We start from the raw sequence: 13,510 nt of genomic DNA on the forward strand, positions 1-13,510 counted from the left end.
TTACTCGTAACACAAAATGTGTTACTGTGTTTAATAAGCTTGACATGCTTTTTATACACGTTAGGTTTAACATTCTTATTAATGCAAAATATCAAAATAGTAAATTTACTCAAGTGTTTAGACTGAGCAATTTTTAGCTACACTGATAACACGCACACATTCACCTGGCATGCTGGTAGTGTGGATGTTTGATTTCATCTCAAATTACATTTGAGGCAAAAGTCTTGTGATGTGTTACACATTAAGTCCAAATTTCCCAGTTCCCAATTAGAATTTTCATCTGGGATTCCCCTCAACTCGGACTTCCAGCTCGGAAAGTCAGAACAGCCCAACAAACCCTGACTTTACAATGAGAGTAAACAGTAGTAAAACTGTAAAACTTGTAAACTGCACAGTCACTGTTGTGTATTTGTGACTCATTAGACACGCTGGTCACAATAAACAAAAAGTATTGCTCTGTTTTGCTTGTGATTAATGGCTCTAACTTGCTAACAAGCAATGCAAATCCTGATTTTCCTCGAGGGCGGAATATATTTTGGAGGAATGGCATATTTCCCTCCAGCAGAATTCCAGAAACTTGTACTGGCAAGCATTAATTAGATATCGTTCTCCTCCACAGTGTGTCTATTGTCCTGTCTTTCTTCCCTCACTCCAAACCGCTCGGGGCAGATGGCTGCTCCTCCCTGAGCCTGGCTCTGCCTGAGCTTTCTTCCTGTTAAAAGGGAGTTTTTCCTTCCTACTTTCTTGGTCATAGGGGTCATCTGATTGTAGGGTCTTACCCTACAATCACAGATACCTTGTGGCATTTCTTGTTGGGATTTGGCACCATATAAATAAATTAAATTGATCTCGGGAGTGGCGTTACTCCTTACCAATACCATTTAAATGCCAGTTGGACTCCACAGTGCTGGGCAGTGAGCAAAGAGCACAGAGCCCACTGAAGGTCATTTTGTTGTATGTTCAGGATCACTCCTGAACATACAACTTCCAGGGTATCTGGAACACAATATTCAAACTGGAACCTGTTTTTTCTTTAACATTTATATGAGACGATAATACATTTAACCCTCTCAAACAGACTTTTTGGGGGGGAAAGTCAAAAATTGCTATCTGGGTTTTTTGGAGGGTTTTTTTCTAAACATATTCTGATTGCCTAGCTTTTAGGTTTAGTTAGGGTTGGGGTCTTCACCAAAGAAGTCTTGGAGTTTTAAAGCAGGGGCGCCAAACATACACCCTGTGGGATAATTTCATATGTCAGTTATCAGTGGCCCATCGGTATTTGGGACAGCAAGTGCAGTGGTACAGGCCAGGTACACAGACAGACTGGGAGCCTGTTTTAAATGCAAGCGAGTCGAGAAAACGCAAAGAAAGGAGTGAAAACATAAACTGAGCAGCATCTTGCTGCATTTCAATGATATGGGAGTCTACAAAGCAGAGTGCAGAATTTATAAAAACTAAACTAGGAGCTGGATAAAGTCATACCCGTTTTAATTTTCAGCAATTTTCGGTTGTGCAGGACAAAAGGTTTCAAACTTGTCCTTGTTTCCCCAGTGGTAGTAAATCTGTAAAAAGAATGCTTCCTAGAAAAAGACTAAAGTTACAGTTCAGTACTGTATATTACATAAAAAAGACTATATATAAAGTGTCCTTGAAAAGCAGAGATGCTGAAATGTGTGCTTGTAACACAGAGCCATGGATCAGTGTCTAAATGAGTCTCTCAGATCTGAATGTGCGCTTGAAGCCATTTAGAATAACTAGTTTTATGTGCTGCTCACCACAACAAACACAAGCATAAATTTTGAACTTTTCACTGCATTTTCATACGTTTTACAGCTTTCCTATTGATAAAAACCTCCCTTATGGCCATTCATACTACACAAAGTTATTAAGCAATAAACAATTAATGTGTTGACCCCCAGTGCCCCCCATACCAGAGGCAAGAAGGAGAAGATCTGGTTTAATGGGATGTACTGTGAGATCTGTTATTTAAATATAGACATGTGTGGTATCCACAGAAACGTCACAATCTCAGCTAAAAGCTCACAAAAACATTTCAACAACCACTGAACCAAACACAAAGCGCCAATCGTTTAGCCCGTGGCACATACACGAACATGCTGTTGGGTGCTGAAAGCCGACATCTCTCAGATTCCAAAACTCCCTGACCAAAAGTCACTGAACCAGCAGCAAAAGAAGATGTTTGGAAAAAATTGTCATGAATTTTGTCTTACCTTCACAGTTTTGCTTCCACCGCGATAAAGTCACACTTCCTGCACAGATATCTCTCCCAGTGTGCTTCGAGACCAGTTTCCTATCAAAAATCTCTATTTTCTGCAAAAATTCAGCAAAATTCACTTTCTTATTACACACCATTCTACCATTGTGTACAGTGTTGTCAGCCGCTGTCCAAGTGATAAACACATGTGCTTTTTTCTTTGATTCAGGAGGAGGCTGGTCTGCAGGCAGCTCCGGTCAGACAATCAGCGACCAAAAGGTACCTTTTTATTTAATTAGAGTCAGAGTTAAATGAACCTTAAATCAGTCACTATTCTAAAAAAAAAACAAAAAAACTACAATCTTAGATCTCAAAGTGCAAAACGGCTGTTTATATTGCGGATTTGAGAATACAAAAATAAAGATGTTGTTTTTGACTTTTGTTCTGTTTGGTGAACAACATAAACATCTCTTTACCCTCTCAACATTTATCCACTTGCAGGGAGCAGAGACCGGACTCTTCCCCACAGCGACCCCTCTTCTACCGGGTTCTGCGAGCTGCTTTCCCCTTGCACCTGCTCTTCTTCATGCTCCTGGTTCTGGCCTGCCTGGTGCCTCTCTCTGAAGAGAACTACAGCTGTACACTGACCAACAACTTTGCCCGATCTTTCTACCCCATGCTGCACTACACCAACGGCCCCCCACCCACATGATCACTGCCACACTTTGTGTCCATGTTCTCCTTATAAAGGGATAGTAGAAAAAAAAAACAAAAACAGCCATATATTGGAGGTAAAAATCCCAAATAGACACCGTTAACAATGTGACGGGTCATGTACCTGCTCCCTCCCATACAAAAATGAAGCACAGTTCTTCATGTCTGAAGGACTCATGTGTTCTTCACTCTAAACTTTATTGCTGTACTAAATTATTTATTTATTTATGCTCCTTAACAAGAAGCCATATTACTGCTGTGTTTAAGTTGTGATTTTTAGATTGTAGATTTGCCAGCTGATTTCCCCGCTGAAACAATTTCACACTTTTCAGATTCAGACGGTGCAAAAGGAAAAAAGGCTCCACGATTTATTTTGATATCTTCTATTTTGTATAGTGCGGTATGAGGGATTCGAGGGCGGTTATTACCAAAGCAACTGAAGAAATGTGAGGAGTACACCAGCCATTTTCTACCACTGCAGCTATTTGTACCGATTTTCTTTGTTTAGGGGGTTTCTTTAGGTTCGGGGGCACTTGTTAAAAGCACATTTTGTACAGAAAGGAAAAGACGCGTGTTCTTTTTCTTATTTGGGTTTTGAAATATTTAAAATCGGAAAAAAAAATTTTTTTCTTGTAAATAATGGCAGTGACTCCTCAGCAGACATGCCTTTGTGTATCCAACAGAACAACCATTCTTTTAACTCATAATGTTCTTTTAATGTTATAAATGAATCTTGTATATAATGGAAAACTACTAAGAAAAAAGGGTAAATTGTTGCTTTCAACTGTGCTATTTAGCTGGGTTGTAATTTAAAAACTCTTAAGTTGATATATTGAAAATTTGATAAACAAACTTTTAAGAGTCAGTGTGATGAATATTTTCCTATGATATACGTGTGATATTTTAGCCGATCACTCAACCTAAGAGTCACCTTGATGCAGCTGTGGTTGCTGTTTCCAGACAAAGTTGCACATTAACCGGCTAGCAGCTAACTTTGTTCACCTGCTGTTTGGCACTTTTTGCCTAAAAGAATGAGCTGTAGGTTCACAGGTAGCTGGTGGGCTAGCCAGCAATGCATATATACTTAATTCATCCTCTCAGGTGGCCCGTAGCTCAGACAGATAATTAAAATTGTTATACTAAACAATATAAATGAATATAAAAATCTAACCGCTGTAGGAACAAATTCTCTTCCAAAGGTAACTGCCATTTTTACTTCTAAAATATTAGGGAGCGGGTAAATATTATTGTCAAATTTGCTCATGACAGTTTCCTCACAAAGTCGATGTGCAGCTTTACAACAACAACAACCCCCAAAGGCTAAAACCACAATTCATCTACAGACCTGGTAGTTGACTGTGGTTTTGGCCCTATATGTGACTTTTTGTTTTATGTAACCTCACCCATGTATTATGAAAGGGAATTTTATATTTATTTTGAGCTGTATTTATCATAAATGGTACAGCTTTTTTTTGAGGTTTTAAACTTGAGCAGGGCTATCCAACTCGACCAATGACACGAAAGTCTGCAACGATCACCCGTTATTACGTACAAAATGAGATTTTTCTGAATTGTTTTTTGTTCCAGTGCAGATGAACAGCAGGTCTCAAGAGCCACACGGCACAATTTGAGTTGAACTTGAATGTAAGAAATCGTTTGAGAGGTGAATGTAGCTGTGTCCATGCACAATCAAAGATCATTAAATGTGTGTAATTTACTGTTAAAGTTACTGATAAATGTTATAAAGAAGATTCTATGAACAATTCAAAACTGTACATAATTTCAGCCTCGGCACAAAAGCCTCACAGAACAGAAACAACAAAAGGTGTGTAAAGTTTGATTTATTTTGTGATCTCTTATTTATGGGATGTACTGTTTATAATTTTGAACTGACAATAAACCATGTTTGCCATAATGTGCTGCTGCTGCTGCTGGTTGTGAGTTCACAGAAAAGACAGGCGAAAAAATCCACAAGATCTGACATGGATGTGTGCGGCGTGCACAGACAACAGAAACAGCTTCAGCATCAGATTTGGGTGTGTGTTCATGTGTGCACAATCCACAAACATCAGGAAATGAAGCAGAGTGAACATATATTGGTCTATTAACAGTGGTTAAATAATCTGGCACTAAGGTTAAATTTACACTGGCACACAAGTGGCACATTTTATGACTTGGGAATGAGTACATGGTGCATTTATTTCCTTTTAGTTTGCTTTGTGTGACAGAAAATAACCTGTTTGCAGTTTTGATGTTCCAAGTAACAGGCTGTTCTCTCAACTCTTATGTGGTTAATGAGATCATAAAGCAAAGAAGACACACAAATGAGCCCTTAAGGGTTTATATGTACAAGAAGCTGAATAGTTTTAAAGGAAAATATCAACAGCCAACAGTTTCTCAACCTTGAAAACAGAACGATTCTGGACTGATGCCAAAGCTCAGTTTGTCTACATGAGAAGTTACAGCTAAGAACATGGATAAATCTGCAACGTGCAACAAACACATTTTTCTCTTTTTTTGGTGTCTTACTGTTACACTGCTGACATACAGTGCTAAGTAATTTAATTCAGCTTTATTTATATAGTGCCAAATGACAACAACTGTTCCCTCAAGGTGCTTCATACTGTAAAGACCCTACAACCTACAACAATACAAAGACTCCCTATGGGCAAGCAGTTGGCAACAGTGGGAAGGAAAAGCTCCCAGGTTCTGACAGGAGGAGCCAACACCCATGTACCATACACATCTACATTATTTTTAATGACCAGCAGGGGGCAATCTGCCTGGCTACACAACGACTTTACATCTGTCAAGAACTGCTTACTCTGTGACTTAAATAAACACTATGGGCTCAGGCAGTAGTTTAAGATTAATAATGAAAAAAGTTCTTCTCAATTCTGGGCATTTTTAAAAAGGAGGATTATCTAAGATATTTATGTCATTTTCATAGTTAAAACGAGTTAGACTTTTCTTATCTCCAAATTTCTTTGTTACACACAACAATGAAAACTCTTCACTCAAGGCTTCATCATGGGGGCTCACCAACCATCGGGTGATGTCACAGTGACCAGTGTTACCATTAGCATATTAGTAAAGCCAAGATCAGTAGCTTCAAGTGTGATAAACTTCAAGTGCTGAAATCAAGTATAAAAAACTAAGTTTCTGTTGTTGTAAAGTAATTTAATTTTGTGCATTTTAGCTTGTACAAACATATGGCTTAGGTATGGCTTGTTTAAGGCAGTCAGGCTGTTCCGATTCTAAATCTAACAGTCTGAGAAAAAGTTGCTAAAGCTCATTATATCAGATTAGATGTAGTACTATGACTAAATTGTGAAATTTTCCTTTTTTCAAATTTTGCTAGTAGCCTTTGCAGAAGGGGTCTGTGCCACTGTTTACTGTATAAATTCAGCATTAGTTTAACCAGAGAAACAGAGAACAAGTTTAACAGTCGTTTTGGTAAAAGGCCACATACTGCTGATCGAATCCACAAACAGATAAGTACAAAGACTGTAGAAAATTCCTGCGTAAACAGGCACAGATTAAAACACCAAAGTGCACAGTAATAAAGGAGAAAAAACACAATAGGGTGACAGAGAACAGCGTCCTTTTACGTCCTTGTACGACTAACAAATCTTACAGAAATGAACGTTGACTTGTTGGCCAAGTGCGCCCTTATGAGTAAGTGGAGACGGTTTGTAGATGGCTTGTTCTGGATGTTACATCAAGGTGATAAAAAGAGATACAAATACTGTTTATCAAAAAAATGCACACAGGCTGCCAGCCAGTGATGTCCTTATGAACAGCGATGGTAGTGCACATTCACAAGAAATATTTACGCACACAAAATATACATTCGATCAAAATTTTTTTTAAAGACTACAAAAATCTGGACAAGAGAAACTTTACCTCACAACAGCGCTTTCTGTTTTGTTTTTTTAATGGTTTTTTTTTTTCCTTTTTTTTTTTTTCTTTCAATCTTTGGGTGATGAATATCCACTAAGGTTTAGCCTCAGTCAGTTCTGTCACTCTCAAGCTGTTTCCGTGACAACTCTATCAGGGATGACGTAGGTTGTTGGCTCCACCAATGGACCTGGACCTGCATCCCCATTATCCAGTGACAGGTGCTCCGCAGAAATGTAACTGTGAGGGAAATTATTACAGTTATTTTCCAGAGGAAGGGAATGATTTGCTATTCTTAAGCACTCTGGACATGAAATAAAGTCAAAGTTCATTTTGGGAAGTTTGAGTACTGTGCACAAGTCTTGAGATACCCCTCGTTTTTTTTAGACTTTTGCTACAAAAAAATGGAAATAGAAATAGACACATGGAAAGTATAAGTTCAGTTCAGAGTCGATCACTACAGACCTCAAAACTTCTCGTGACCATGATATTAGCTCAAAAACAGAGAGCTTCATGGAACGAGTTTCCATCTGTCAAGCAGCTGCATCCCAGCCTGACATCGCGCCAGGGTGGCTGTAGCTCAGGAGGCAGAGCAGGTCATCTAATGTTGGTTCCCTCTAGACTACATGCTAAGTATCCTTGGGCAAGATATTAACTCTAAGCTGCTCTCCGATGCGTCCATCAGATTGTGAATGTTAGTTAATAAGCACTTAAAATCATAGAAGAAAGTGCTTGTGTGAATGGGTGAATGTGGCATGTTGTATTAAGCGCTCTGAGTACTCCGGGAGAGTAGAAAAGCGCTATATAAGAATCAGAACATTACCATTTACACCATGAAGCACAATGCAAAGTTTTAGATGCAAGGGTGTGAAGCACAGCAACACTGGACTCTAAAGCAGTGGCCACATGTTCTCTGGCAATCCAATGGCCGAGTTTGGTGTGGGGTTGCTTTTCAGTCCTTAGTTCCAGTGAAAGAAACTTTTAATGCGTCAGCAGACCAAAACATTCTGGACAATTTCTTAGTCCCAACTTTGTGGGAACAGTTTGGGGATGGCCCCTACACACCAGTGCACAAAGCATAAAGAAATGTATGAGCGAGTTTGGTGTGGAAGAGCTTGACTGGCCTGCACAGTCCGGACCTCAGCGTGATATAACACCTTTTATAGTTGGGCTGGCATTACATTAAAGCCTAAGGATTAAGAAGAGGATGTCACTCAAGTTCATATGTGTTTTAAAACAACAATCCAAAGGTGAGTACATTGCAATGGATGACATCCTGTGCAATAGTGTTCATGTGCAATAAAGTTTTATTTATTATGCTGGATGACTGTGTTCAGGTTCCAAGGCAGACAAGCAAATGCTTTGGGCAAAGTAGAGGATCAGAAGGACAGCTTTTAATGCTCAGATTCATAGGTTCATAGTGCTAAGTGGCTTAACCCGAGAAAACTAAAGCTGGGTGACTTTAACCCACATGAAAGTGATAGTGTTACAAAAGTGCACATTGGTGTTTTAGGGTTAATAACCAGAAAAACATTGCTCTGGAATAGTCAAGTTCAAGGACAGAATTGAAAATGTGAGAAGAAGCAGCCAAAGAAAGACCTTCAGAAAACCTGAAGAACTTTTGCTTGAGACAAATTTAAGAAATAACAAGAAACTCAAGCTCCTTGGAATCAAAACATGAAGAAATGAGGCTGGGTATTTTACCACAACTATGCAGACAACATGCAGATTGTTATTACACCTATAATAATTATTATTATGATGATGATCATTTATTATGAGTTCCCTCCAGTTAAACCAAACATACTAAGAAACACTGGCTACTTCCTGATGAAAAACAATCATTTAAATTATGAAAGTTGTTAATGGCCACATAGACACATTAAAAACTGAGGCAGCAATCAGAGAGTACCTCATTATAACTGAGATGTTTTTTGTACATTTTCTTGTTCTGTAACTGTTCTGTAATGTTATTTTGTACTTACTTGATGATATATGCATGTCTTTTTGGATTGTCATTATAACTTGTAGGCTTTTGTGTAACACTTGTGGGTCAAGCTGACTTGCCTTTAATTTTTCTTTTTCCTTCTGTCCATCATTACTGTGCTTCTTTCCTTTATTGCTGCATTTTTTCCTTTCTGTCTTCCTTCATAAAAGTTTCTATCTCTTTCTTGACTTTTACCTTTTTCCTCATCTACCTTCCTTTTCTTCTCATTTGCCTCCTATCCTCCCTTTTTCTTGTCTTCTACTCATCCACCATCCCCCTGCCAGTAGCTTCTACCTACATTGTTTTGTTTTTTCCTTTTTTCTTCAGTTTATCCTCCCTTCTTATCCTCTGTTCCATCACCTTTCTTTGTTTATAAACTTAACACGTCTGCTTTAAGTGCAGTAACAGAACTTACTCGTTGCTGTCCAAGTGAGACCCCGCTAAATTCTGTGATGGAGATGTAGACTGAAGGGTGTGCAGATGTCCGTCCAGGACCGGGACTTCCGCTGGAGGCACAGTGGTATTGTCAGCAGCTGTAGCCATCTGGTCCGGGCCTGGCTGCAGGTCAGACGGCGGTGGGGGGAACTGTTGCTGTTCAGAGTAAGTGTCAGAGCCAGGCGAGGATGATGATGTTTGACTGCTGCTGCTGGCTGTGTTGGCATCCAGCATCTCCAGGAGGAGGTCGTACACCAGCACCGCATTCTTCCTCTTCATGGAGGACAGGTGGTCGATGCCTTTGTTACTGTAATGAGAGGGAACGTGACCATGAGCCCAAAAGAAAAGAAGAAAGGGAATTAAACAACTAAGGACCAGATCGCTCAAAGAAATGAAAAGCAGTTAGACTGTTAATATCTCAAATGAAACCTGATGTATCTCTGCTGACAGCACAGCATTACAAACTTGTCTTGTCTGGTTTTACAAACTATTCAAGTCTAATGTAAACGAATAGTACATAATTATTCTGTTCTTACAAATCACAAACCTATTTAGAGTCTTTGAAATTAATGTCCATCAGCATCAGCATGAGCTCTTCATCATGCCACATGTTAGTGAGTGGTATATATCAGAGAGCAAGTGAACATTTAGTCATCAGAGCTGATGTGTTAGAGGGTTAGGGTTAGCAGGAAAAATGTGCAAGTCTGAGGATTTCAGAAAATTTGACAAGGTTGACTCGGTTGGAGCATCTCTAATACTGCAGCTCTTGTGGGATATTCCCGGTCTGCAGTGGTCAGTATCTATCAAAAGTGGTCCAAGGAAGGAACAGTAGTGAACCAGCCAGGGTCACTGGCAACCAAGGCTAACTGCAAGTGGGGAGTGAAGACTGGTCTGCGTGGTCCGACCCAACAGATGAGCTGCTGTAACTCAAACTCTACAAAAGGTTCAAGCTGGTTCGGATTGAAAGGTGTCAGAATACACAGTGTATCACAATTTGATAGGTATGGGACAGAATAACTGCAGACCAGTCAGGGTGCCCATGCTGATCCCTGTCAACACCCAAAAGCACCAACAGTGGGAATGTGAGCATCAGAAGTGGACCATGGACCGTGGATGCACTGAGAAGAAGGCAAGTCCGAGTGGCAGTTTGATGCTTTTGGGCAATGTGGGAAACCTTGGGTTTTGCCATCCATGTGGATGCTACTTTGACATGTACCACCTACCTAAGCATTGCTGCAGACCAAGCACACCCTTTCATGGTAACGGTATTCCCTGATAGCTGTGGCCTTTTTCAGCAGGATAATGCGCTCGGCCACAAGGCAAAAAATAGTACAGGAATAGTTTGAGGAGCACAACATTTAGTTTGAGGTGTTGACTTTCCCAGATCTCAATCCAATCAAGCATTTGTGGGATCTGCTGGACAAACAGATCTGATCCACCGAGACCCCACCTCACATCTTAGAGCAGCGGTCCCCAGCCCTCGGGCCGTGGACCGGTACCGGTCCATGAGTCGTTTGGTACAGGACCACAAGAGTTGAGGCTCGGGTGTGAAATTTATGGTTTTCAAGGTTTTTATCGTTAACTCTGTTTCCCTGGGTCTTTTCCTGTGTCTTATGAATAAATCACCTTTTTTTTTGGTACCGGTACTGGTTTTACTTTGTTGTATTTATCCGCGACACCTTAAAGGCCGGTCCGTGAAAATATTGTCGGACATAAACCGGTCCGTGGCGCAAAAAAGGTTGGGGACCGCTGCTCTTAGAGGACTTAAAGGATCTATTTCTAGCATCTTGGTGTTAGATACCACAGGACACCTTCAGTGGTCTAGTGGAGCCCATGCCTAGACGGGTCAGGGCTGTTTTGGCAGCAAAAAGGGGACCAACACAATATTAAGCAGGTGGTCATAATGTTATGCCTGGCTGGTGTATCGTCTTTAATAATTGTGTCCTTTGAGCTTGTCAAATATTTGTTCTGTCTCTAAATCCATGGCTGTGATGAATATTTACATTAAAGTTTGTGTAGAAAATGAGATGTTACAGGCAAACACAAAACATCAATGCAACAAATGCAGGATTTTGCAGAAGCTTTCAGTCTACTGTTAAAGTTATTATCACCGAACATGAGAAAAAAAAAAGTTCCAGTGTGCACAATGCATGCAGACATTTCTTCATTTTAGCCGTGTATTCTCTGTAAATGATCCTCTATTTTATTAGCACACGCCTACTTGTGGTTTAATGTAGCTGAGATATTAATGCCAGTCATCTTTATTAAATTCTGCATATAGCACTTCTGGGGGGATAAACTGAACCTGGTATGTCTGAGATGTAAAAACAAAAATAAACCAATATAAAACAGACCTTATTTTGTTATTATTAAATTTAAGAGACTTGCTTCACAAACACTGTGAAGTGTCTGTGGTGAACACTTGATTGGAAAAGTTAGTAAGTCTTTTTACTTAATTTCATGCAAAAATATGTGTTTGTGCACATGCTTGCTGAGCATTACTGTGAGCATGTGAAGAAATCAGACATAATACTCCCTCCGTTCTGTGTGTACCTGACGTGCCGGATGTGGGAGAGCAGCATGGTGAGATGGCCAAGGCGCAGAGTCTGCTGCTGGGTGGATAGGCCCAGTTTGGAGATGGCCCAGACCAGCGCATCGATCACAGAATCCAGGAGATGCAGCAGTTTGTTTCTGCTTTCCAGCTCTTCTGGAGTCTGCGGGGAGCTCGTGCACAGACCTGTGAAAAACAGCACAGCTACGTGTCATTACTGAGACCACTGATCCTTTTTTAAACACGTGCCCATTAGTTACACACGACCATAAAAGTTTAGATGCTGTTTGAGACGTAAATAGAAGCAGAATTCAATAACATACACATCATTTATACTCTATATACTTATAGAGAAAACATATGAATAGGTTAAAACTGAGAAATCAGATGTGGCAAGTTTGAATTTGACAACAGCAATATATTTAAAATTGCTGGGACAGCAACATATTTCTGTCATTGCATTACAACAACACTGCAAAAGTGTGCAACTCATCATATTTCCCATTTCTTAATGCAACAAATGTTTTAACTGGGTCACTGGTCTGGATTGCAAGATGTCCAGTACTGAATATCTTAGCTTTCTTGAGTGAGTACATGTACTGTCACAATTATACCAAGGATAATGTTCATTCAGCATTCAGCACTAACCCGTTTGTAAAAACTGATCTGTACTGTCTGAATCCTATTGATACTATATATATTATCCTCACCTCTTTGCATATAATCAATATTAATGAACTCTGGCTCTCATCCATAGTGTGTCTTTGCATTGTTTCCCTGCTTCATGCCCAATTTGTGGCGGCAGATGGCCACCCCAAGCCTGAGCCCCCTGAGCCTGGTTCTGCTGGAAGTTTCTTCCTGCTAAAAGAGAGTTTTTCCTTCCCACTGTCACCAAGTGCTCGCTCGTAGGGGGCCATGTGATTGTTGGGGATTTCTCTGCAGTAAAGTAGGATCTTTACCTTACAATATAAAGAACCTTGAGGTGACTGTTGATGTTGTGATTTGGATATACTGAATATAGTAATTCTTTGATCTTGTTAGTTATTTATCTACACTGTCTTTCACATACTGGTGAACCCTCAACTCATCTTTACTCCAGGACTAGTACTCGGCCTGTGAGATCATTTCTTTGCAATCAGCCATTTAACATGTTCTTTTTAAGCATACCTTCTGTTGCCTTGCCCATCATTATGCGTACCAGAATTAATGCACTTAAAAAACACCACATCTTACTTAATAATCTATACATATCATTTCCCTGATTATATTCAAGCATATATGCACACACACACCTGAACCATGGAATCTGTGAGTGTACAAACTTCTTGACTTGCAGGGAAATAATAATAAAGCTTAAATTAGATCCAGCCATCGCAACTGAAAACATGGTTTCGACAACAGTGATAGACTGACACTGACAAAACATTCCAAGATTAATAATAGCCTGGTAATAATCCACTCATTATCTCATCTTTGAATAAAACACGTCACCTGGTGTTCTTTGGTATAAATTGTTGCATGACATTCTACATCCTGATTCAGGACTCTGTAACCAATTTAACCTAAGCTGTGACATTTATGAGTTCGTACAGTTTCTTCAGTCAGGCCATCTGGCTCATCAAAGAGCCCGAATGACATCATGATGGACGCTCTTGATGAAAAACTAGAGGATGGAAGAGAGAAGGAGTTGTAGATCAACTAGTGTCCG

The 13,510-nt window shown here is 39.9% G+C and overlaps 2 protein-coding genes across 12 annotated transcripts in view; one reads left to right on the plus strand and one right to left on the minus strand.

Moving 5' to 3' along the window:
* syne2b (spectrin repeat containing, nuclear envelope 2b) overlaps positions 1–4,844 on the plus strand; it is a 124,322-nt gene extending 119,478 nt beyond the window's left edge. For all 8 annotated transcript variants that reach the window (XM_084914302.1, XM_084914306.1, XM_084914305.1 and 5 more), the window contains 2 exons: positions 2,445–2,494; positions 2,717–4,844. In XM_084914302.1, coding sequence (XP_084770428.1) covers positions 2,445–2,494; positions 2,717–2,927 — 261 coding nt within the window. In that variant the 3' untranslated portion in view covers positions 2,928–4,844. The remainder of the gene's footprint in view (positions 1–2,444; positions 2,495–2,716) is intronic.
* Positions 3,433–13,510, minus strand: part of esr2b (estrogen receptor 2b) — a 42,519-nt gene continuing 32,441 nt past the window's right edge. For all 4 annotated transcript variants that reach the window (XM_084914314.1, XM_084914315.1, XM_084914313.1 and 1 more), the window contains 3 exons: positions 11,805–11,988; positions 9,232–9,558; positions 3,433–7,069 (listed from right to left, as the gene is read on the minus strand). In XM_084914314.1, coding sequence (XP_084770440.1) covers positions 6,958–7,069; positions 9,232–9,558; positions 11,805–11,988 — 623 coding nt within the window. In that variant the 3' untranslated portion in view covers positions 3,433–6,957. The remainder of the gene's footprint in view (positions 7,070–9,231; positions 9,559–11,804; positions 11,989–13,510) is intronic.

Source organism: Perissodus microlepis, chromosome 19 (genome assembly GCF_051167445.1).
Source record: "Perissodus microlepis isolate ML-2025 ecotype Zambia chromosome 19, ASM5116744v1, whole genome shotgun sequence".
In the NCBI taxonomy this organism is placed as follows: Eukaryota; Metazoa; Chordata; class Actinopteri; order Cichliformes; family Cichlidae; genus Perissodus; species Perissodus microlepis.